Source organism: Oenanthe melanoleuca, chromosome Z (genome assembly GCF_029582105.1).
Source record: "Oenanthe melanoleuca isolate GR-GAL-2019-014 chromosome Z, OMel1.0, whole genome shotgun sequence".
In the NCBI taxonomy this organism is placed as follows: Eukaryota; Metazoa; Chordata; class Aves; order Passeriformes; family Muscicapidae; genus Oenanthe; species Oenanthe melanoleuca.
In genome coordinates, this window is record NC_079362.1 from 48,289,315 (window position 1) to 48,312,053 (window position 22,739).

Genomic DNA, 22,739 nt, shown 5'->3' on the forward strand with positions numbered 1-22,739 from the left:
TTCTGTATCTTGTCTGTCATTGTCTCCCATTTCGTGTTCAGGAACTACCTAAATCCCCTTTCATTAAATTCCCCCATTTCATCATCCAGATTTAAAAAGTACTTAAGACTTTTCTAACTAGAGCCAAACAATATAATACAGAACCATATCTTATATCCTTTGCCTATGGTAGACAGTCTTTTCAATGATATCTCGTTGAAGTAGTAATCTGAGTTTAGTTTCTAGAAGGAACACAGGATTTATAGTGGCAATTTTAAGCCATATGAGACATCACTAATACCTTCTTTTCTATTTCTTCTAGTACCTACCAAACTATCAGAGTTCAGGAAATTATAATAATGACATGTTACAGAAGTATAAGCAGAACAGGAGTTGCCTTTCAAAATGTGTTTGATAAAAAGAAAGAATAGGCTTGAAGAATCTGTGGAAACCTTTTTCTGCAAATTTTTAAACCATAGAAAATGAAAAACAAAGCTATCAGACAACTAAGTACAGGAAGAATTTAATTCTCACCCTGTGTGGGTGAGGAATACAAGAGCCAGCTGTCTGTATTTTGATCCTTACAAAGTAACCCCATATTTATTCTGTATTTATAGGTAGATATTGCAAGTGAAATGTTTACCCCAAGCTTTTCCTTACTGCGTATCTACCCATCTGCCTTAATACTGATCAGCAGTTGTCGTTCAGTCCATTTCATACTAAGGGATTAAATGGTTCTTCTAGTTTGCTCCATGGTTTTGGGGTACAGCTAAATGTCCAATAATCAGCATCCCCGAATACCCTGGATTCTTGATTCTTGGTTCACGAGTGGTCCCATGCCAGTTTATATCAAAGCCTCGTTTTTTGTTAAGCTATTTTAATATCCTGTTCCCAGGAAATTGTTTTTGCATGTGTGAAGAAATTTTTTGATAATTACAGTGTGCTTAATGGGAAGAAGTCTGAGCTGAAAACACCTGACTAGTGAAGAACTCACCCTGTAGATACTTGAATAACCTCTGTTCACATAACAGTGACCAGAAAAAGAAAACTTAGCTCAATGTAGTGAAATTAACTGAGAATGTACATACTACATTCTACTACATTACAAAACTTACTGAGTTCCGATAAATGTACACCAGAGATATTGAAATGGTAATCTTCTTAATAATTTTTGTGTGATGATAGCAAAGAAATACAGAATTATATAATCAGACTTTCTAAAACATTGTTAATTATTTATTACGAATGTATATGCAACAGGCATCTTTGCATGTCATTTAGACATCTACTTTTGATAATGGTTTGATTGCCTGTACCATATTGAATTGGAATCTAACACAGAAGTCAAAAACATGTTGAGAATTTCGTAAGGACATTCTACCAGTCAAAGCTCTTACTTGTGGCTGTGGTTTAACCTCAGCCAGCAGCCAAGCCCCACACAACTGCTTACTCACTCCTATACCAGCTGGATTGGGAAGAGAATCAGAAGAGCAAAAGCTGGAAAACTCATGGGTTGAGATAAAAGGAATTTAATATGGAAAGCAAAAGCTGCCCACACAAGCAGAGGAAAACTAGGAATTCAGTCATTTATTCCATGCTTCCCATGGGCAAGCAGGGCCTCATCACACATAATGATGACTCAGGGAGACAAACATCATCAGTCCAAATGTCTCCCCTTCCTTCTTCTTCCCCCCACCTTATATATTAAGCGTGATGACATAGGGTCTGAAATATCCCTTTGGTCCGTTTGGGTCACCTGTCTCCTCCCAACCTTCCTTCAGCTGCATCACACACTGAAACAGAGGCAAGAAGTCTGTGAGGAAAATAAGTTCTACCCCAGCCAAAACCAGCACACTTGTGCAGAAAAGTTGGCAGGATTTTAAGTGGAAAGGGTAGCTAAAATATATTCACAGATATGTTAATTTTAAGGGGAAAAAAGCGTAGTTCATTGCTGAAAGAATTATGGAATACCAAGGGAAACATCAAAGCCTAATCAAAATGCAGATTTTTTTCATTTAAGTAATCAGATATTTTGTAAGGACTACCTCCATGAAAAGGTGTAGTTGTCTTAACATAAATGCATAATTGCACTGTACTCTTTTCCCAGGAAAAAAGATAAAGTCCATATCAACCAGGGAAGATAGTTCAGTAGAGCCTCAGTCAAAGTTGAGTTAAATTTTCCATGATCCTTGTTCTCAGTGTGAGATTTGGAAGAAAAAAGCAGACAAATAATATCCACAAATGAAATTCAGTAATCACATCCTGTTTGTAGTTACTTTACACAATGTGTTCAAATCTTGATTGGCGTATTTAGAGTAACTTGTCTGAAGATTTTTCTGCGGTGGTTGGAATAGTTGATGCACATAGATGCTTTTTTTTTCATTTACAGTTATATTTTAAGATTACCCTTTCAGTCTCTTTGCACAGAAGTTGACTAATACCACAATCCCACTGGTCTTTCTGCATGACTTGCTCTAATTTGCAGAGCTGATCTAGAAAAAATTGTTTCTTTAATGAAAAAATGCTGGTTTAAATCCTAGGATTCCACATTGGTGAGACTCTAATGTGTGGTCTAATGATAGTGGGGTAAACACACGTTTTTGTTTGAAGTTGGATTAGTGCAGGCAAACAGGTGCTAATCAGATCACAATAAACCAGTACTGGAGGGTGTTTGGAATTTTATGCCACGATGTTTTCAAAACATCACAGAAACTTTAGTAGTTGGTTCAGTAACACTACCTAAAAGCTTAACATGTTAGTGCAATCCCATATGCTTGAATTTTTCTTTTAATACCAGCACCAAGGGGCATATCTCTAAGATACTTTTTCAAGCTTTGGCAGGTACTGTTAATGCTGGTATTGCTAACAAAAAAACTTGAATATTTGGAGGAATGTGACTGTTTTAAGTAAATCTCTGTCTGACTACATTAACATAACCAGTTAGCAAAGTGAAAAACAAGATAATCTTAAAAACATAGCAAAACACCATATGATATTCCATTTCCTAAAGTAGAATACTTACCTTATTTTTCTTCAGTGCTTGTGAATAAAAAAGTAGAACATTTAAGAAAAAATATACTTATCAAAGGCAATGATTTTCCAGTGGATTGTTTTATTTCACTTCTGTTTGAACTGCTTCTTTTGCCATAGGCCTTACAAGTGCTCATTTTTTAATCCTTGCAGTGAGTAGGTTGGAGATGACTGCCTATCCTTTTTCACGGTGGGGGAAAAAATCCTCCCCAGTACATATTCAGAAATGACACAAGTAAGATTGAAAAATGCTGTAATCTTCCTCATCCCTTCTCTTTCCCTGTCCTGAGAACAATCCAGGACCTTTCCTAACTTCCTTGGACAGCTGAAAGCACTAGAGAGGAAAAGACAGTGAAAGCATTTTAGTATGCCAAATATTCTAATATCATAGACGTTCTAAATTTTCTCTGCTTTACCCACATGTCTTTGTCCAAAAGTTATTGAGTTGCTAATGTGTATTGAACTGTGCTGGGTATCATCTCTGTAACAAAAACACTGTAGGGCTGTTTACTCTTCAGCTGTTAGCTAGGGATCACTGTACATCTCATAAATATTTTCTTTTCTCATAGTCATTGTTCATTTATAGAAAGCAGAGAGAGATAAGATTGTTATTAGAATCTCAGATTGAAAAGATATATAGTTGGTGATCCTGCTTGAAATATTTAGTTCCTCTTAAATACAAAAATATAGCAGTTAATTAATGTCTGTGTTTTTCCTTGTATTTCATCTGTATTAATAGTCTCAGCAGCTCAGACCATGCAGTCATAGTAACTGACTAGGAATAGTTTCATTTCTTCTAATTTATTCTTAGAAATTATTTCATTTCAACATATACAGGATAAGGCTTGCAGTGTTTATGCCTTGGATGCTTGATCTCTGTTTAAGGAAGAGGAACTGGATTCTCTTGATTTAGAAAATTTTGGATGGCTTCCCTGTCTTTGATCAGCTGTTGGAATTGCAAATCTACTGGAAAAAGAAAAAGAGTCTAGAAAAAAGGTTGATAAAGGCTAGATGGAAGAAATTGGTATAGCAAGACACTCCTTAGTAATTTTGTAATGAATGTTATTACACACATGGACAGGAGATGTCACAAATAGAGAGGAGTTTGTATTTGCCTTCATATCCTGGCCATAAAAACTTTCAAGGTTGTGAAAATGCAGATTCTGTAAACCTTACAGTTGAAGACCCTGGATATTTTATGCTGAACATGCTGAAGGCCCTGGATCTTTTATGCTGAATAGCTCTCATGTAATTACTGGGATATGTTCATGCAAGTGTACAGACAAAAGGTAGTGTCTCCATCTGTATGCTGGGAGTGGTGGATGGGTAATACTGGATTTTCTTTTCTCTGTTTCAAATTTGAGTGTCATGAGTTAGAATCATCTTGATAGCAAAGATACCATTCTCCAGCTCATCTTTCTTCAACTTAACAGTGTTCTTAGCTCAGGTATCTAATTTTTTTCTGTAAATTTAGGTACTTGCAGATGAAAACCTGGAAGTATGAACATGACAAGAATTAGCATACCATAGTGTGATGGTGTATGAGGTCCTTCAAAATTGGCCTTGATAGGTTTTTTTTTTGTTAGAGTAGGAAAATACTACACTATATTTTCTGTAAATCTTTCATGAGGTGTCAAACACAAGCAGACTGATACTGATCCACTTTCAATTTTTGTCTTCAGTTAGAAACCTGTTCTGCACAGCAAACAAGCCCTTTCTAAAACCTGAACATTAGTTGCTGTAGGATATGCTTCCATTGTTTATAAGCATTAAAACTCAGATTGTATCACTGAAACCATTATTAAAATTCAAAAACATATAAATAACAAGTAATAGCAATATGTCGTCAAGCAGGTTCAAATAATGAAAAAACACCTACTTGTGGTCTCTTTGATTAAATCCATCGTATGTGTATAAAGCTATATTTGGTTGGCACTTAGCCTGTGGTTCAGGGGATTATACCCCCCAGTGGTGTGACTCAGGGCTGGATTATCTTTTGAAATCCTAAAAAGCTGCTGTGACTGCACAGGGCAAGATTTGTTTCTGGTAGCAGTCAGAAATCTGTAAAGGAACATAGGGAATGCTATTACTTGATAGAATCGGTGTTCTGTCTAGGTCAGTATCCTGTTCTGACAATGGCAAATGTCAGAATTTTCAGGGGAAAGCTCAAAACTCCAATGTCAACAATATTTCAGTAAAGTTTCCTCTCCAGCAGCAAGCAGTTAGTGACTACTTCAGCCTTGCTTTATGAGAATTTCAATTATTTTCCCCTTTATTCCTCTAGCTACCTAGAGAAACTTTTTTGCTTATATTCAGGGCTGTACACACATTTCAAAGAAACAAAACCAGGCAGTATGACTGTCTTTTTCCTTTTTTAAGTAGTTTTACAAACATATATTAGAAGATATTCATTTACCTTTAATTTAAATGCATCCCTTCATTTCACTAAATGTCTTTGGATAAAAGGATTAAAAAATGTGTTAGTTAATGCTGTTTCATGTTTTACATGTCTGCACCTTTTCCTTGACTTCAGCCATCATAAAAAACTGGATTAGCAAAATGCTCTAACCCATTCCAGTATTTCTTATGCGGAGGGAGGTGGAAGGGAATTCTCACATCTTGACATTTTTGCTGGTTGTCTCTGCTCCCTCCTTTTGTGACGTACTCTTTTTTGGTAGCCTGAGTAAAAGTAACTACTCTCTTTTTTTTTGTTTTGTTTTTTTGTTTTGGTTTGGGTTTTTGTTGTTGTTGGTTTGTTGTTTTTTTTTTTAATAAGAGGTAAGGCAATTTAAATAGTTCCATGATTACACCACATTTTCTTCTAAGTTGCCCAGTGGACATACTGAGGCCTGACTTTGATTTGGCTAACAAATGGTTTCAATTGAGCAGGTCTGCTGAAGACTGATGACTTTTTGCTGGGCGAAATAACCTGCTCCTCATTAAAATGTAATAATTGTCTGGAAGATTTTTTTAACAAATGCAGTGCCTTTTCCATGTGTTATCTCAAATTACAAATATGTTGGTGCTGATAATTATTTCCATATATATTATCATGTCCTACAAGGCCTGTAATTTCCTTTGACCTAAGCTGTAGTTTGATACATTATTTGATCAGCACTCTTAGTGAGTCATTTTATCCATATGTATTTAGTTAATTGGTTATTTTTCTCCCCACCCATGTTTATATATAATATACTCTACAAAGGAAAAGGAAATCTGACTGCTTGCAGCTGAGTCTAGTAAAAGAGCAATTAGGTTCTATCAGAGCCAGCAGCTGTCCGTAATGAATTCTGAATTAAAATTATGAGTGAAGAAAATAATCCAGCCATCTGCAGGAAATGTGAAAATATTTTTGTAACCCAATAGCTGAATTCTGGAAAGGGGTATCTCTGAGATTTCCCAGCTGTACCTACATTAAATTCCGGAATATCCATAGACACAGAGTGTGCTGGAACACATTGCATCAACTTGGCTACCCGGCATGTTTGGCTATCTTCAAACAGTCTGTATTTTTATCTAAAGTAATCAGCATGAAAGTCTCTTTAAATCCTCTCCCCGTGTCTCTAGAAGTAAAATGCAGCTTTAAAAATAGTCCTGTTATCTTTTCATGGAGGCTTTCCAATCAGTATTCTGCCCTGAATATTAATCTTTCTTTATTTTTCATACTTTTATAGACTTAATTCAGGGTCTCATCAGTTATTATCAGATTTTGTCAGTGACTGCTGTTCCAAGAAAATTCTGCATTGTGATGTCTATTTTTTCACATTAATTTTAAAAACAATTTTTAATGTCATTATACGATCCAAGCTTGTTTTACAGCTACCTTGAAACTTCTACTCTAAAACTTCCATTATTTCCATTTTAACTTGCCCACAATTTTTGCTCATAAGTTCAAAATCCTGAAAAAAAAAAAAAAAAAAAAAAAAGAGATTAGTGTCTAACCTCTTAATGACAAATTGTAGTTAAGAAATGTGAAATGCTTAGTGGTATTAACCTTTCACAACCTGATTTTCTGTGTTACAGAGAATTCATGTTGGTATAAAGGTTTCAGAGGTTAAGAAATGTTGTAATGAGTACCAGTAACCAAGCTCTTCAGCGGTCAGTGGAGTATTGTCAGATATTAAAAAGGGTATTCATTTTTTTCACTGCTTGATCTAAAAATAACAGGACTAGCCTTCTATGAGCTCATCAGAGAAGCCTCAGATATTTTTAATTCCGTTTCCTACTGTGTAGCATCTCACTGCACTAATATTGTATGCCAACCAATTCAGTTTAAACCAAATCTGGAGGTGGAAACATCAAGTTTGTCTCATTGTCTGAATGTATCCTCTAGGTATATCAGTTTTTGATTGAAAATGAAAAGACATTCTGAGGTGGAGGTCCAATACAATAGCTCCCCTATTAAAGTCATATCAGCTTCAAGTTCAGGACTAATTTACTGGTTATTTCCAAGTTTTCGCAGTAGGGTAAAGAGAGCAGGGGAGGGAGAAAAAATTTTTAAAAAATATATTAAAAAAAAAAAAATATTTGTAGAGAGATTCATTAATGGCCTTGAACTTGTTACAGTGATTGGTTAAAAAAAAAATGTAAAAGTATGGACTAAAGAGTCCTGGTGGTAACACCTTCCTTTTACTTCATACTTACCAGATGAAGTCCTGTGTCTGGATGACAACCTCAGACTTCATCACTGTTACATCAGTCTAAAACCCAACCAGAAAAATTCCCAAGCTGCTGTTAAGAAAAGAAGCAATTGTTGGCCACTATAGGAATACAAGAGGCTCTGAAACTTGAAATCATTTTAGTGGCTAGCAAGTAGTTTCAAGGTCTTCTGGTTATCCAGTACTGCAGAACACATTTCTTCCCACAATTTTTAATTCATTTTCAGATGGCATCAGTTCACCTTCTGTTACTTGCACCGATAGCCTAATATCTCTTCTCCATGAAAATGTAATAAAAGCACCAAAAGAAATATTCAAAAGTATGAAGCTATTTCTTAAAACATGCCACCCTGAGAATGCAAAGCAAGTTGAACTGCAAAGAAAGCAACAAATAGTTGTTAGCAGCAAGCAGCATAATTTCAGTTTGTTGACTTCTCTGCTGTGCTGTAATCTTCACTTTTATTTATTGATGATAGGATCTTTGTACTTCCTCTGCTAAATTACTCAGAAATATAATTTTCTGGATTTACTACAGCTGTTCAGGGTTAGATCTATCTTTAATTGAAGGTAACAAGTCACAGCAAGATGTGTTTTTAAAATTAACCTTAAAATACTTTCTTCTTCTAAACTATCTCAGTCAATTTTAGATCATTCTTTCTCTAGTGGAATGCAAAATGTCAAGAAGGCATTGTACAGTACAAAAAATATATAGTATGCACTGAAACTCAACAAATATCACAGAAAAGATATATTTAGTATAGTTACCTGACAATAAATACAGAAATCAGTACATTGATATATAAAATTGTATTTAGAAAAGTAAGGAGATAAGGAGAATATCTGAGGACTGAATTAATTTTGAAATAAAAAATCATGGTAAATCCTTGTACACAGATAAAATAGTATAGAGGAATAAAGTTTATTTTAATGTCTTTATATATTTTGGTAATTGAAGAAATCAGGTAACATAGTGATTAAGAAAGGTGTATATATAAAAATCATCTGAAAAGCAGGATTATGGCATGTATTGTTATATATAATCAACAATCATTTCTGCAGGGAAACCATGATAAGAGAAATAAGTGGTATGAAATAAGGTCAATGAACTTTTCAGTTATGTATAATTTCTGCTATTCCATCTCATAAGCAGAACAATAAGAGGTATTTTTTCACCAACAATTCATGATTTCAGGAAAGAAGCAGGTAGAATAGTTAAGATAATTTGTCCCTTTCAAGAAAGAAGAAACAAGTATAAAAATTAATGGTGTCCCTTTTCAATGGTATAGTTCCTAAAGGTGTCAAGTACCTGGAGGGTGAAGTGTTGATTCAAAAGAAGAGTTCTAAGATGATCAGATTTGCAGCTGGGAAATGGAATTTTTATGCCTTTTATAACTATGTAGGATCACAACATCAAATTTAGACAGTGCATTTCAGTTTCTCTCTCATGACATGACTAGAATGTTATTTTTCAGAGTCCCTATCCAAATTCCAGTGAAATCTAATGAAAGGATTTCTGTAGAGGAAGTTGTGTCTGTAACACTTTCAATAACCCTTAATTGATCCTTTCGTCTCTGAATTTCTTTTTTGTCATACATGGTATTCTGTAACAATGTGTTTCACAATTTAATTATGTACTACTTAAAAAATTACTTCCTGTTTGTTTGAAATTCTCATCATGTCATTTCATGATCCTAATTCTTCATTTGCAAGTAAAGAACAAGTCATTTTCATTTCATCTTCTCTATGTAACATTAATTTTTGACTGTTGAGAGGATTTGAAATGCTCTAATGGAATGCTATTGTTAGAAGGGTCTCTTAAATTTTTTTAGTTTGTTGAACATCAGTAATGCTACTTTTTCAGCCTGCATGAAAAATTCAGCTTTTAAAATTATTATAGCAAACAATTATTTCCTGTACATGGGATTTGTTAGAGAAATTTTTCTGAGTTTTGATTCTCTATGTTTTAATATTTGAGTTTGTTTGTGTTCAAGTTACAATCTCGTAAGACAGCTTCTTATCCTTGATCTCTCCAGAGCTGTACTTTGGATTAGATGAAGAACAAATTTACTTCCTGAATATTATTATACTTTTGAAGGTGCATTTTAAAAAAAAAATATGGGCTTAAATCTGGGGCATTTATATTTGAAGAATTTATGGTAATACTAGAATTCTGAGAATGTGCAGAGTGAAAGGAAAAATCTTACTAAAACTCCATAAAGGAATAAAGATATAAGGCTGGCTTTTAGGTTGTGACTGTCCCATGCTTTTGTCTACTACCTATGAAAACTAGGGAGAGTTATAGACTGACCATTATCTGCTTGTAGTGAAATATTCTCCTGTTTTCCAATTTTTTAAATTCCATGTTCTTTTTCAGAAATTTTTTGTGACTTCAGTGATAAATATGGTTGCCTCCATGCATAGCCTAGGGATGAAAAAAGTTCACTCAGTGAAGTCTTTGGTAAAGCACTGCATCCAAGAAAGTGCTGAACACCATTCTTGTTGTCTGGTATCCAGCCACACAGTGAAAAGGAAAGAAAGTCACTGTACACTTGCAGATAAATTCTCAAAGATCTCTTATCAGCTGCTATATAATTCTTGAAGCAATCCAGTATCTCTTCAAAAAGGAAGTTCCAATTTACATCTTTGCGCAAGGTCTTTATGTTGTTTTGATCAGATGTTTCTTTTCAAAAGGATGTTCAGTGGTTTTATAAGGGGCCTTTTTTGCTGCTTCCTGGCCAGGGGCGTGATTTTCTGCTCTAATTTTCCAACCGCAAAATGTGAAAATAATCTAAATATTGCTCTTGTCAGAACTACCCCAGAATTTCTGTGGGATTGGAATCTAATCAATCATTAGAAGTTCCTCAATAAAATCCAGACCTTTTTATATATTTCCTATATCACAAGCAATTTCATGTACTTTCAGTTTATAAATGCAAGCTTCATTCAATCTGAAACAGTAATATTCAATAAAATTTTCCCCTGATATGAGTCAAAAATGTCCTACATGATTTTTGGTCCATATTTTAGTGTCTTTGCTTCCAATTAAATGATCTGTGAATACTGGTAATTACATTGCCTTCCTTTGCCAAATCACTGAAGTATCAGTAAAGGGTCATCATTTAAGCAGCTACAAATTAATCATAAAAACCAACCTTTAACACATTCATACAGTGATTTGAATTCAGAATGTCCCCCTTATGCCTCTTCATTTTCCTTATTTGAATTGTAGCTATTGTAGCAGTATTGCATCACAGGACATTAAGCATGTTTCAGCTCATGGGACTGAGTCAGTCATGATTTTAGAAATTGAAAACAAATGTTATAATACTGTAGATGACAATATTTGAAGCAGTGACAGTTTCCTAATAGGCATGTCTATTTAATAGATATCTAGGTTTTCAGATTGAAAATGTAATAGTTCTTTCACTAACTGAAATGAAAATACTAAGTTTGACAGCAACACCAGAAGATGCAAACCAAAAGGGCAAGAAAGTCAATAATAAAAGTAGAAATAATTTGTGAGATTATTCTTACTGGCTGAATTATCATGGTTAGCAGATGAGTATAGGGGTTTTTTTAATATATATTGCAGTGGTTGAATTGTGAGGATCCAAGCTGTGTGGCTGCCCAGCAGTGTATCATACCATATTGAGAAGGCTGTGCAATAGTAGAAGAGAAAGAGAAATGGGATGAAAAATTAGGATAAGACAGTTTCTTTTATATAATAAGCTGGTTTAGTTTGGAGTTAGAAGGTTATGGGGGCAGGAAGGGCACATTTCAAAGAGAAGTTAAAATCTTCACTGGTACCATTTTTATGTGGAAAGTCAAAAGAGTAGTTAGGTAGACACACAGCTCATTTATAATGGGTAGAACTAGAATGTAGTGGACACCTTAAAAGAGTGAAAATATCTTACTGAATAAAATGATCCAGAGAGATGTATGTCAAGAGCCTAATGAAGCCAAATGCTTCCATAAATGTAGTGTGCCAGCCCCTTCCATACCATGAAATGAGTGCATAATAATGTGTTTGTATCTGCTTTCATGATCTTCCCAACTTCTGCATAAACCTGTAGACTAGCAAATATCTTCTGTGCTAGAGTATGTTAATAACTATTACTCTCTGAGTTTGCTCATAGAAAAAATAAATATACAAATGATAAAAAAGACATGAAAAGAAGAACTGTAAATTGCTCATTCCAGCTAAAGGTGCAAGCTTTTAACTGGCTTCTGATTTTGCAGCTGTGATCTGCAACTGTGACCTTTTTGATGTTCAATTTGAGAAATGGCATATCCAGTTAAAAACATGAAGTTGGAACAGCAGTTTTAATATATTATATGAAGAAGAACCATATTCTAGATTACTTAGAAAATCTGCACTGCCAAACTTTTATATTTCTCACTTGGCCCACACTTATTAAACTGATAAAACTGAATGTGAAGAGTTGTCATTGAAGGAATGGTTTAAAACTTGATATAAACCAATCTGACATACAAATGCATGCTACTTCTGTTGATTTCCATTACAGGAACAAAAAAAAACCCCAAAGAAAATCACAATAGTGAGACAGCTTTTTGGGGTGTTTTCTATGATTTTTAGCAATGTTAATGTCAACAGGTTTACAGGTTTTCCTGAAATGCAGAGGTTTTATTACACAAAGTAGATGAACTACACTTTAGTTAGGATAGCCATCATTTTCTTTCTTTCTTTCTTTTTTTTTTTTTTTTTTTTTTTTTTTTTTTTTTTTTTCTTCTCTACAACTCCCACTAATGAATATCACTGATAGGAACATTTTCTTAAACTCAGAATACTGGCTAATTCTTGTCAGAGTGGCATAAAAAAAACTTGAGATTGATGCATTTGGTCTGTTAGCAGAATTCCTCAGCTCTTTGAATGAGATCTGCTGCTTGGAGGAGTAATCCATGGCAAGCATACATGATTAACAATATGTAAATCTGCTGTCATAGAAAGAAAACTTACCTCATGTTAGATAAAATAGCTTTCTGTTCTGTACTTCCTTCTGATTTGGTTACAAGGAAATTCAGTTTGCTGGTAGTTGGCAAAGATTCTTAAGGTGTCATGCAAGAAATAAATGTTTGACCTTGATATTGATTTCAGGATGGACTTATGATATTTAGTATCTCTGGAAAATATAGAAACTGTGAGAAGTTTCGGCTTTTATATGGTTGTCCTCTAGGATCTGGGTTATAATTATTTTTGTTTCTTTCTGTTTTACTCAAAAAATTGCAGTTCATGGGGTTCCTAAATATTCTTAATTTAGCTAATCTCAGTATCTTGAGGGTTTATAAACTTGCTTACTATCCTATGTACTTGATTTTCAGTCACTAACTGAAAAAAAGTTAGGCATTTAGAAACCTAAAACTGTCATTCACTGTTACAGGCATGATGTGATCCTGGACAGAAAAACGATGTACAAACCCTATTAAATTTTACACTTTAATTTTGTTCAGCTATATGTATGCAAGTAGTTGAAACAAAACTTCATAAAGCTCAACCATACGCACGGCTGCCAAAAGGTGGTCTGATTTGATTCAGTATAGCTGGCATCCAAACAGTTGGATTTTTCCCCAGCCTTCAGCTATCACAGCTATCTAGTCATGGGTCTGCATTGCAAAGACTAACAGTATGTCCTAGCCAAGTGAAGCAGCAGAGGACAGAACAAACTGTGTTAACAGAAGCCCCATCAGGAGGGTTGGGAGATGGGTGGAAAGTTTACCAGCAAAGTATGATAGAAATATGTAAGACTCATTTTCTGTTAGATTATTGTTTGCCAATAAATTTACCTCTATAAAGAGAATAGCAACAACAGCACGTTAAATGACTTAGATATCACGCTACAAATAAAGCTTAAATTCTTAGAGGATTCATCATCTCCAGTAATTTCTATTTTTAAGAACATACATTTGGAGAACATGTCGCAAGGTGTCTTGTTTCTGTTTTAGTCAAACCTGAAACTGCAAGATGGAAAGATCTTATATAAAAGCCTTCTGTCTTCTCATTTGCTTGTAATGGATGTTTAAGGAGTTTACTTATTTCAGGGCACCAACCTCTTTCATAGAAGCTGATGTTCATATTCAGAAGCATGTGCTTTTTTAATCAGCATAACAAAACTTTATAACTTGAATGACATAAAAGTAAGCACAGTGAATGAAACAGTCCATGTTTTCTCTCCCATGTTCATTTCTTTCAGTGCTGGAGTCGGCAGGACTGGCTGTTTCATTGTGATAGATGCCATGTTAGAGAGAATAAAGCATGAAAAGACTGTAGATATTTATGGCCACGTAACTCTAATGAGAGCACAGAGGAATTACATGGTTCAAACTGAGGACCAATACATCTTTATCCATGATGCACTGCTGGAAGCAGTGACATGTGGAAATACCGAAGTGCCAGCCAGAAACCTGTATGCATATATCCAGAAGCTGACACAGATAGAAACAGGCGAGAATGTCACAGGAATGGAGCTGGAATTTAAGGTACTGGGATTTTATGGTGTGGGCAACCAAAACCAAATGGTCTAACAATAAAGCTTCTCTGTCCTCCACCAGTTGTTTCCAGTAATCAAGAGATAAAAGACACCATTAGACTAAAATTTTAAATTAGGAAGATGGTTCTTTCTAAAAAGTACAGTTAAATTCTCAATAGGTGTCTGGAAAAGAACCATTCAGTTGAGGGTGATTTAATCATGCTGTTCCTTTACTGATATTGTATTTTGAAATACGTGTTTGTGTAGTGGTTTAATACTGGAATTTTTCCAAATGCACTAATGGAGCAGACATTGTACTTGTATTAGGTATTAAAGAAGCTTTACAGATATTTGTGTAACGCAGTAGAATATGGAAAAGTAAGCATCTGAAGTTGAAATTATTCACTGATGGCTATTGAGCAAAGATTATAAAACCTGATAATGTCACGCGTCTTTGTTGTACCAGGCCTTAATTCTTTTAATTTTTTTTCAACAGCGTCTTGCAAGCTCTAAGGCTCACACTTCAAGATTCATCAGTGCCAATCTTCCATGTAATAAATTCAAAAATCGCCTTGTCAATATTATGCCATATGAATCCACAAGGGTATGCTTGCAGCCTATCCGAGGAGTAGAAGGCTCAGATTATATTAATGCCAGTTTCATTGATGGATACAGGTACAAAGATTGATGTGTTCTTATCTGCACTGTTTCAAAAGTTTACAAATTTGTTTCTGTAATTACGTTGAAAATAACAAAACTCAGTATTGAAATCTAGTAATTTTTTTTATCTGTTCAGGGCATGTTTGATTGAGTGTTTTTTTAAAATTTTAATGAAGGGTTTATATTTTTTCCACATGTAATACATAAAACATTTTTAAATTACATAGAATTGTAAACATTATATTTTTACTGATGTTTAAGTCACTGAGAGCTCTCAGTGTGCTTTACATGCTGAAAGTTAATGTTATTAGCAACTATCAGTAATTATTAGTAACAATTATTCTGCTTAAAAGGATATAGAGAGTTAAGATACAGGAGATCTACTCTGTATGACAAGGTGACAACCTATGGCCTTGGAACACCAACTAAGACTTGACCTAACCACCAAAAGCCTTTTGCCTGCAAACAGATGTGCAGCCCACCAGCATCTTTGTGACAACATGGAGCAATATGCCCTCAGCTGACTTTTAAAGCAGCTGGTTGAAAAAGGCATGAAAGGGAAATTGCGTGGATTGCCTATGTTTGCCATATTTTAGATGTGCCTGAGTATTCATATCCACAGAGATAATTTTCTGAGCCTCAGCTTGTAACTAAAAATAAACTTCATCTCCACTGTCACCCACAAGGGTGTTTTTGTTGCTTGAAAGAAGCAGGAACAACACAAACTGGTCATCATCTTATAAAGCTCTTGATCCAATCTTTTAACAATTTGGTGGTTGCCTCCACTTGTAGGGTATTAGGGCCTGGAAATTAACACTCCATTGCCAAATTTTCTTCCTGTCTTACTTTTGCTAGAGGCATCAGACTGTTGAAATGAAATTAATAAAGAAACTGCTTGATGCTATAATTCCTAAACTTAATAGATTGTTAGACAGTTATTTCTACAAAATGAACCAGCACAACTAAGTGTTTCTTAAGTGCTTTTTACAGCACACAAAATTGAGCAATTAGAGTTGCATTAAAATTTAAATAATAATGATAAAGTCATACATCATAATATTAACAGAGTAATTTTCCTCTCAGAGTTCCAAAAATAAAAAGTCATAGTTTGATTAAACAATTATAATAAGGTTTTAATGTCCTCATTAGTAACAATATATACATTTTCCCTCCAGATAATGTTTTCATATAAGCAAAGAACATGAGTATAAATCCACTTTTTTATTAAAATGATACTCTTAATTTACTTTTTTTTTTTTTTTTTTTTTTTTAGACAACAACAAGCTTACATAGCTACACAGGGTCCTTTAGCAGAAACAACTGAAGATTTTTGGAGAATGCTCTGGGAGCATAATTCTACAATTGTGGTCATGCTCACTAAGCTACGAGAAATGGGCAGAGTAAGTACTGCTGTAATATTCCTCTACTAAAACGTTGGTAACAGAAGCTCTTTTCATTAAAATATTTAATTGTTAGGAATATCTAAAGATGATCATTTTGGTTCCTTCTCCTTTTGAAATAGGAGTGGCCTTCCTGGTCACTAGGTATGAGTTTTTCCAATCAGTTGATAATGTTGCAGTAGACAAACTAGACATGGCATGTTTTTGTGGGACACACTGAGATTGAGGAAGTTTGCATGCTGATGTTCCAAGGTGTACAGAGAGACCATTGCTGTCTGTAGAAAAAAGAAAGATCTCTTATTTGGAAATCTCTTTCGCAGCATCTTGTGAAGGAAGTGTGGTATTTTTTAGGTCTGAGTGTCTTCTGTGTGTTCTGTGCTGCAAAATAAAGTTTCAGCCCCCAGTTTACAGTTCTAAACTCATTTCATTGGTACTCTGTCTACTGGAAGGAACAAAGCAGTCTACTATATGGGCAGGATTACATCAAGAAAAACTGGCATCTGATAAGTGAGATCTGAGTTAGGCCATGTGTCTGAGAGAACAGAGATTATTCAGGACATGGCTAGTGGATGCAGAGATAGAGGCATGACTGATGCTGGAGAGACTTGCTCCAACAAGCAAAAAGGAATAAAACTAGAAGTGGTATCAAAATCTAAATTGAGATAAAAATTCTCCATTGAAAATTAGATTAAGGATAGCTCTTGCCACTGATAGACAATAAAACTGAGCAGAAGTATAAGCACATTCAGATACACAGCAACCAATGAGAAACCCTTTGCAATGCAGTAAAGATAATATTTTACTTTACACCAATACAAGCAGCTCATGTTCCTGTCACTATTGGCACTTTCCATAAATATTATACTTAGCTGAGTAAAAAAGGGTTTATACCAGTTTATGGTAGTGCTCTCAAGTAATAGGAAATGTATTTTACTTTGCTATTTCATAGGAAAAATGCCACCAGTACTGGCCAGCGGAGCGCTCAGCCAGATACCAGTATTTTGTGGTAGATCCAATGGCAGAGTACAACATGCCACAGTATATTCTGAGGGAATTCAAGGTTACAGATGCAAGGGTAAGTCAACATTGCGCTTGTTCCCATAAGTTTAAAAGAAAATGTCTATTTCTTTCTTCTTCTATATCCGGGGGTTTTAAAATTTTTAATAATATTACGAAAACCCTAGAGATACATTTTCTACAAGCAACAATAAAAAAGCAGATGAAGTTATTTTTAAATAAATGGGGTATTTATGTAGGAATTATTGACTTCATTCAGATCTAGCATAATTTTATAGTTCTGAACTATTTGTGCCAAAATACATTAGAATATTTTAGGACCATTTTCCTCTTTTTCATCATTTTCCCCTTGATCATTATTGGGTACAATTTTTGCCACATAGAGTGTTGTTTTGTTGTTTTGCACCACCTTTGAGGCTGAGTTGGTATGAAGGTTAATGCACTTAGATTTTAAAAATGCAGAGCAAATGACATTCATAAGAAAAGCTGGACAAGCTTTGCACATTATAATTTGATTTTTCATATAGTATATTTTCAGCTCTCTAGTATATCTGTAGAGTAGATTCATGCAGCTGTGACCTTAGCATCCTCATTGTCATACTTCATTTCTTATCTGAATTCCTGAGTCCAAAACTGAGTACACATATAAGATTAAACATACATAAACTTATAATATGTATTTGGCATTTCTCAGATTTTATTTTTAGCACTTCAGTCTGCATGGCAGGAAAACATACCATCAGCCTCTGTTTCTCTAGGCACTGTGGCATAATACTTGCTCAAGCAAAATGGCAGGATGTACTGTCCAGGAATAACATGAGTGGCTACTCAGAGTTGCCTATCAGCATCTGAAATATTAGACTTCCTCATGGTTAGCTAGACCTTTTTAATGTGAACTTCAAGTAAAATTGGACAGTATTGTATCAAGCCAGCATATGAATCTTTGGTTTGGCAAATGAGATTTAGGTGTAGGTTTTTGTAAAGTGAAGATCATTGCATGTGATTTTCATACTCTTTGAAATGTTGTAAGGATCATATGACTCATAGCTTCTAACCTATTTCTGCTTCAGAAATAAGGAGAAAAGGCTCCCAGCATGAGTCTTTAAATACACTTGCAAGCAGAGATAGTCAAATCCTATTTCACTGCAGATATCCTGATAGCTTTAATTGATTTTTTATTAAAAATCTGTCTCGAGTTGGAAGACTTCGTATGTGACATAGTTCACAAAGTTCTGATCACAAAATTGCAGTTATAACAAAAAGTCATAGCTGTAATTGAAGTGTCTCCAAACATTTCATACTTTAAAAAGTTATTTCAAGTACTTCTTTCTTGAAGTAGAATGTTTAAGAAAGTCTGCTTACCTACAGTTATCAAACCAGTAAAAAGAGGTCAGATAATTAAATAATTAAATAATTAAATTTAGAACTAATTTAATTTGACATGATATTAGCAAACCTCTTTTAGAAAGCATTAAGCACAGTGAAAGTCCTGGTATGATGTCTTACTATCACATGTTGCTGCTTCTCAAATTTTATAAGCCTCTTTATCTTGATGGTCCAAATTTTGTTAAACTTCTCGGTGAGCTTGCAGCACCATCGTAAATTTTTTAGTTATGCTGAAAACTATAGCTCCTTCCAAATTTACTGGAAGAAGTGGGAAATACCTACTCACTTATAAAAAGTACATTATAGTTTTCCTCTAGTTAAGCTTTTGTGCCTGTCACACTCAGTAATTGAGTTCATTTGACTAAATTGTTGCATTCAAAAAAGAATAAATGTTGGAGTGATGGCAAACAACCTCTATCCCTCTCATGTCCAAATCCATCTGTACTGTCACAATACCATCCATGCTCTGTCAGAGCCAAGATGATCAGTTACTCCACAGGGACAAAAAATGAGGCACTGCACCTGTGTAGGTGGCAGCAGCAAGTGTCGGGTGTGGAACTCTGTTATTTCTGAAACTGAGCTGAGAGTTGCCATAAGGTGAAACTGACCTTTGTAACTGTTTCAAGTTATTGCCTCTGACTGCTTTATACTCACTTTCTCTGGAAACTCAAGAGGTCAGTATGTTGGGTCAGTCTTATTTAAGGCTAAACTATTAGTGATGGCTGTAAGAGAGTATTATAAATTCTAAAGCCTAATCAAAAGACAATTGAATATCCCCTTTGAGGAGGAAGAATAAATCTGAATGGTCAGCCACTAAATAGGATGATACATTAAAAGCCCTCTGTGCCACATAGGGATCTGAAAGTACTTATTTTGATAACTAACTGTGCAAACTGTCACAGTATTTGAAAGTAAAGATTTTAATAAAATTTGGTATTTGTATCTGGACTGCTGTTGGCAAGAATCTCATTAAAAGAAATCAACATTCTTTATAATGTCAGTAGCAGAGGGAACTCCAAGAAATTGCAGATCAGTTCCCAATATGCTTTAATGCTAGTCTAACACAGACTAAGTAACTTTACTTCTCTTCTCATTAAATAACATTAAATAATAGAGGTTATTGTCATTTCATTGACTTGCATTGAAATACTGAGTTACTGAAATCATGAAACAAACTAATGCAGTTGATATATACATACCAAAAAGAAATATTTACCATTAGATCTATTATGACAGAGAAATGTGTTGACTTTCCAGTGACAGACTGGACTTATATAAATTAGTAGCTTTCCTACATTTTGTCCCTGGAAAAAGTTACTGTTATTTTGTGTAAGTCCTATCAGGGTCAGAAATTGAAGAAATTGAAGCATTTCTATTTCCTCAACAACATGTTGCAAGTCAGATTTCAGGTCTTTCTTTACTTTAGAAGAATGGAAGGTTATTTTGAATGGAATACAACCTGTACTTGCTAAATTTATATCATATGCCCAAGGCTATCTGAAGGATGCAATTTCATTGTGGTTTTTTGGAGGAAAATGGGATTACAGAGACCATTATCAGAGATGTTTGTATTAACAAAATACTATTTTGACAGTAAACATTTAGTTCTTTTTGTTGATGTGCATGTGAAATCAAATTTGGTGAATATTTTCAAACATTGCATATTTTTTTAAGTGGAGAAAAGATTTTCACAGATACAGACTACTGAGTTGTTGCAGTGCTCTAGTGGAAGTAGACGCATGGCTGTTCTCTCATGGAGTAGTTGCTGGTGCACACACACATTTTTTCTGTTTTCCTCACTCATCTGAGACATGGGAGGCAAAATCCCACAGAACCAGAGGAAATATAAAAGCAAAGTATGGGGGTTTCATTGATTATATTTAAAATTACTTCTGTATCAGAAGGTCTGTAGCAGCTGAATGCCTGTGGTCTAAGGAAAAAGAGAGAGAGATGTTTCTTGCCTCCAGCATAACTTGCAGCTTTTTGAGGGAAATCTCCAGTAATAATTTCAATTTTTCATGAGTTTTACTTAGAAGAAAATTCAATTTTTCATGAGTTTCACTTAATAGAAGACCATTTTGAAGACATGACAGGGTAGGTGCTTAGAAAACAAAATGTCTAGAGGAACCAGTTAACATCGGTAGCTCATATTGACATTATTTTGAATATTTCAGCTGTGCAGATGGACAGTGTAAAAATTATCTGTGTTTGAAAGTGCAGTACAAATTTGCTTTATCCATTTGTGTTGCATTTTTTCTGTGTCCCGTCTTTTTAGACATTACATAGCACAAATTGGCATTTAGTAATTCCAGTATAAAAATAACTGCGATGCTGTATTCTGCACTTTAAAGAAATGCTGTTAGTATTCCTAACCATAGGGATTGAAGAGCTTCAGATGGCTTGTTTTGAGCAAGGAATCCCTTCACTCAATTCTAACTAACTCCAAGCTGTTGGTGAGTTAAATAAACCATTATTGAAGGTAAATTTGTTAAACAACTGGCTTGTTTATCCATTTTTTCCAGGAAAAATGTTCACCTCATAGAAAGCAGCTTACTATTAAAGATAAAATCTGCAAGGAGGGCAATGACTAACAAGTCTTATCAGTAAAGAAACTCCTGATGTGAAGTAGTTGAGCATACCTGAGAAATGGAAAGCAGATTAGATGACCTTATTCTACCTGATCTGTATATAAAGGAATTTGTAGTCCACAGGATTAAAAACATAACATACCTAAAAAGTAATATACTCTGGAGGGGGTGTTATGGCTTTGGCCTCAGGCAAACCTTTTACACCATCAGAATGCAAGGCAACTCTTCTATGTGGTGTGCAAGAGAATCCATGCAATATTGTTAATGAAACTAACAATAACACTTCTGGGATGACACAAAGCTTTCAGGCAGTAGTACTGCAGTTGAAAGAGTTTCCATCAATGTGATCTTAGCCATTCCCCAGCTCTTCTCAACATCCTTACTTTCTTTATGATTATTGGCTGACCAGCTTGAAGCCACAGCAACATGCTTTTGTGATACATTATGTGTGTCTTTTGTTAAAGGATGGTCAGTCCCGAACGGTGAGGCAGTTCCAGTTCACTGACTGGCCAGAACAAGGAGTGCCAAAGTCTGGAGAAGGATTTATTGACTTCATAGGCCAAGTGCATAAAACAAAAGAGCAATTTGGTCAGGATGGACCAATTTCTGTTCATTGCAGGTAAGTAAACAAAGCTTAAAAACAAAATATATGCAGATCTTTTTTTTTTTTTCCTAAAGCTGATTGTTGATTGTGGCAAACATGTTTATTTAAACATTTCAGAGGTGAACTATCATAAAATGTAATCAAATAGAGGATCTAAAGAGGAACACAGATGCTTTATGAAATGGGAACTGTTTTGTGATATGCCATTTAGACAGATCTTCAGAAATATATGGAAACACATGATATTTTTCACTTATAAATGTCTCTAAATGCAGCGTAAAAGCAGTCTGGGCAGTGCTGCACACAGAAGGCATAGGAGGAGCCTTATCACAGGCTGCTACCTCTGATATTTTTTCTAGAAATTAAAAGTGAGGCTTTTACTTTGGTGGGAATTACTAGCTGCAGACAAGCTTGTTACACCTCAGTGGCACATTAGTAGCAATCAAGATGAGGCAAAATAAAAAAAAAAAAAGGTAGCTGTTTCAAGAAAGGGAATGGAATAGAAAGTGGTGTTTAGAAATTTTTCCTGTCAAAGAAATCATTGAGGTTTGAGTTGATGAGTTCTAACTTCAGAACTTAGTGCTCATTTTTGATGTGATGGCTTCCCTCAATTCCTTTGCAATTGATATGCAGATGAAAACAGCTTGCACAGTGGTTAGGAATAATCCAGCATGGGCTTTTTAATATTCTTGGAGTTTTTATTTATTTTCTCTACAGTACTCTAGAGTTTATAGCAGATGGCCAAAAGTAATATCTTTATCTTTTATTTCCTATTTAATAAATCATTTTCTATAAATTCCATTAGTATTTTAAATTCTCATTTTTGTAATATGATTTTTTTTAGATTAAATATAATTGTTTATGTAACAGAGATGTAAAATACTGACACGAGCTGCAAATCCTTAGTGCAAACCAAGTAGTGCCCCAATACT

The 22,739-nt window shown here is 34.7% G+C and overlaps 1 protein-coding gene across 2 annotated transcripts in view; it reads left to right on the forward strand.

Annotated features, from left to right (window-relative positions):
* PTPRD (protein tyrosine phosphatase receptor type D) overlaps positions 1–22,739 on the forward strand; it is a 354,920-nt gene that overhangs the window by 326,564 nt on the left and 5,617 nt on the right. For both annotated transcript variants that reach the window (XM_056514163.1, XM_056514162.1), the window contains 5 exons: positions 13,877–14,162; positions 14,649–14,827; positions 16,086–16,212; positions 17,162–17,287; positions 21,668–21,822. In XM_056514163.1, the coding sequence (XP_056370138.1) occupies positions 13,877–14,162; positions 14,649–14,827; positions 16,086–16,212; positions 17,162–17,287; positions 21,668–21,822 (873 nt within the window). The remainder of the gene's footprint in view (positions 1–13,876; positions 14,163–14,648; positions 14,828–16,085; positions 16,213–17,161; positions 17,288–21,667; positions 21,823–22,739) is intronic.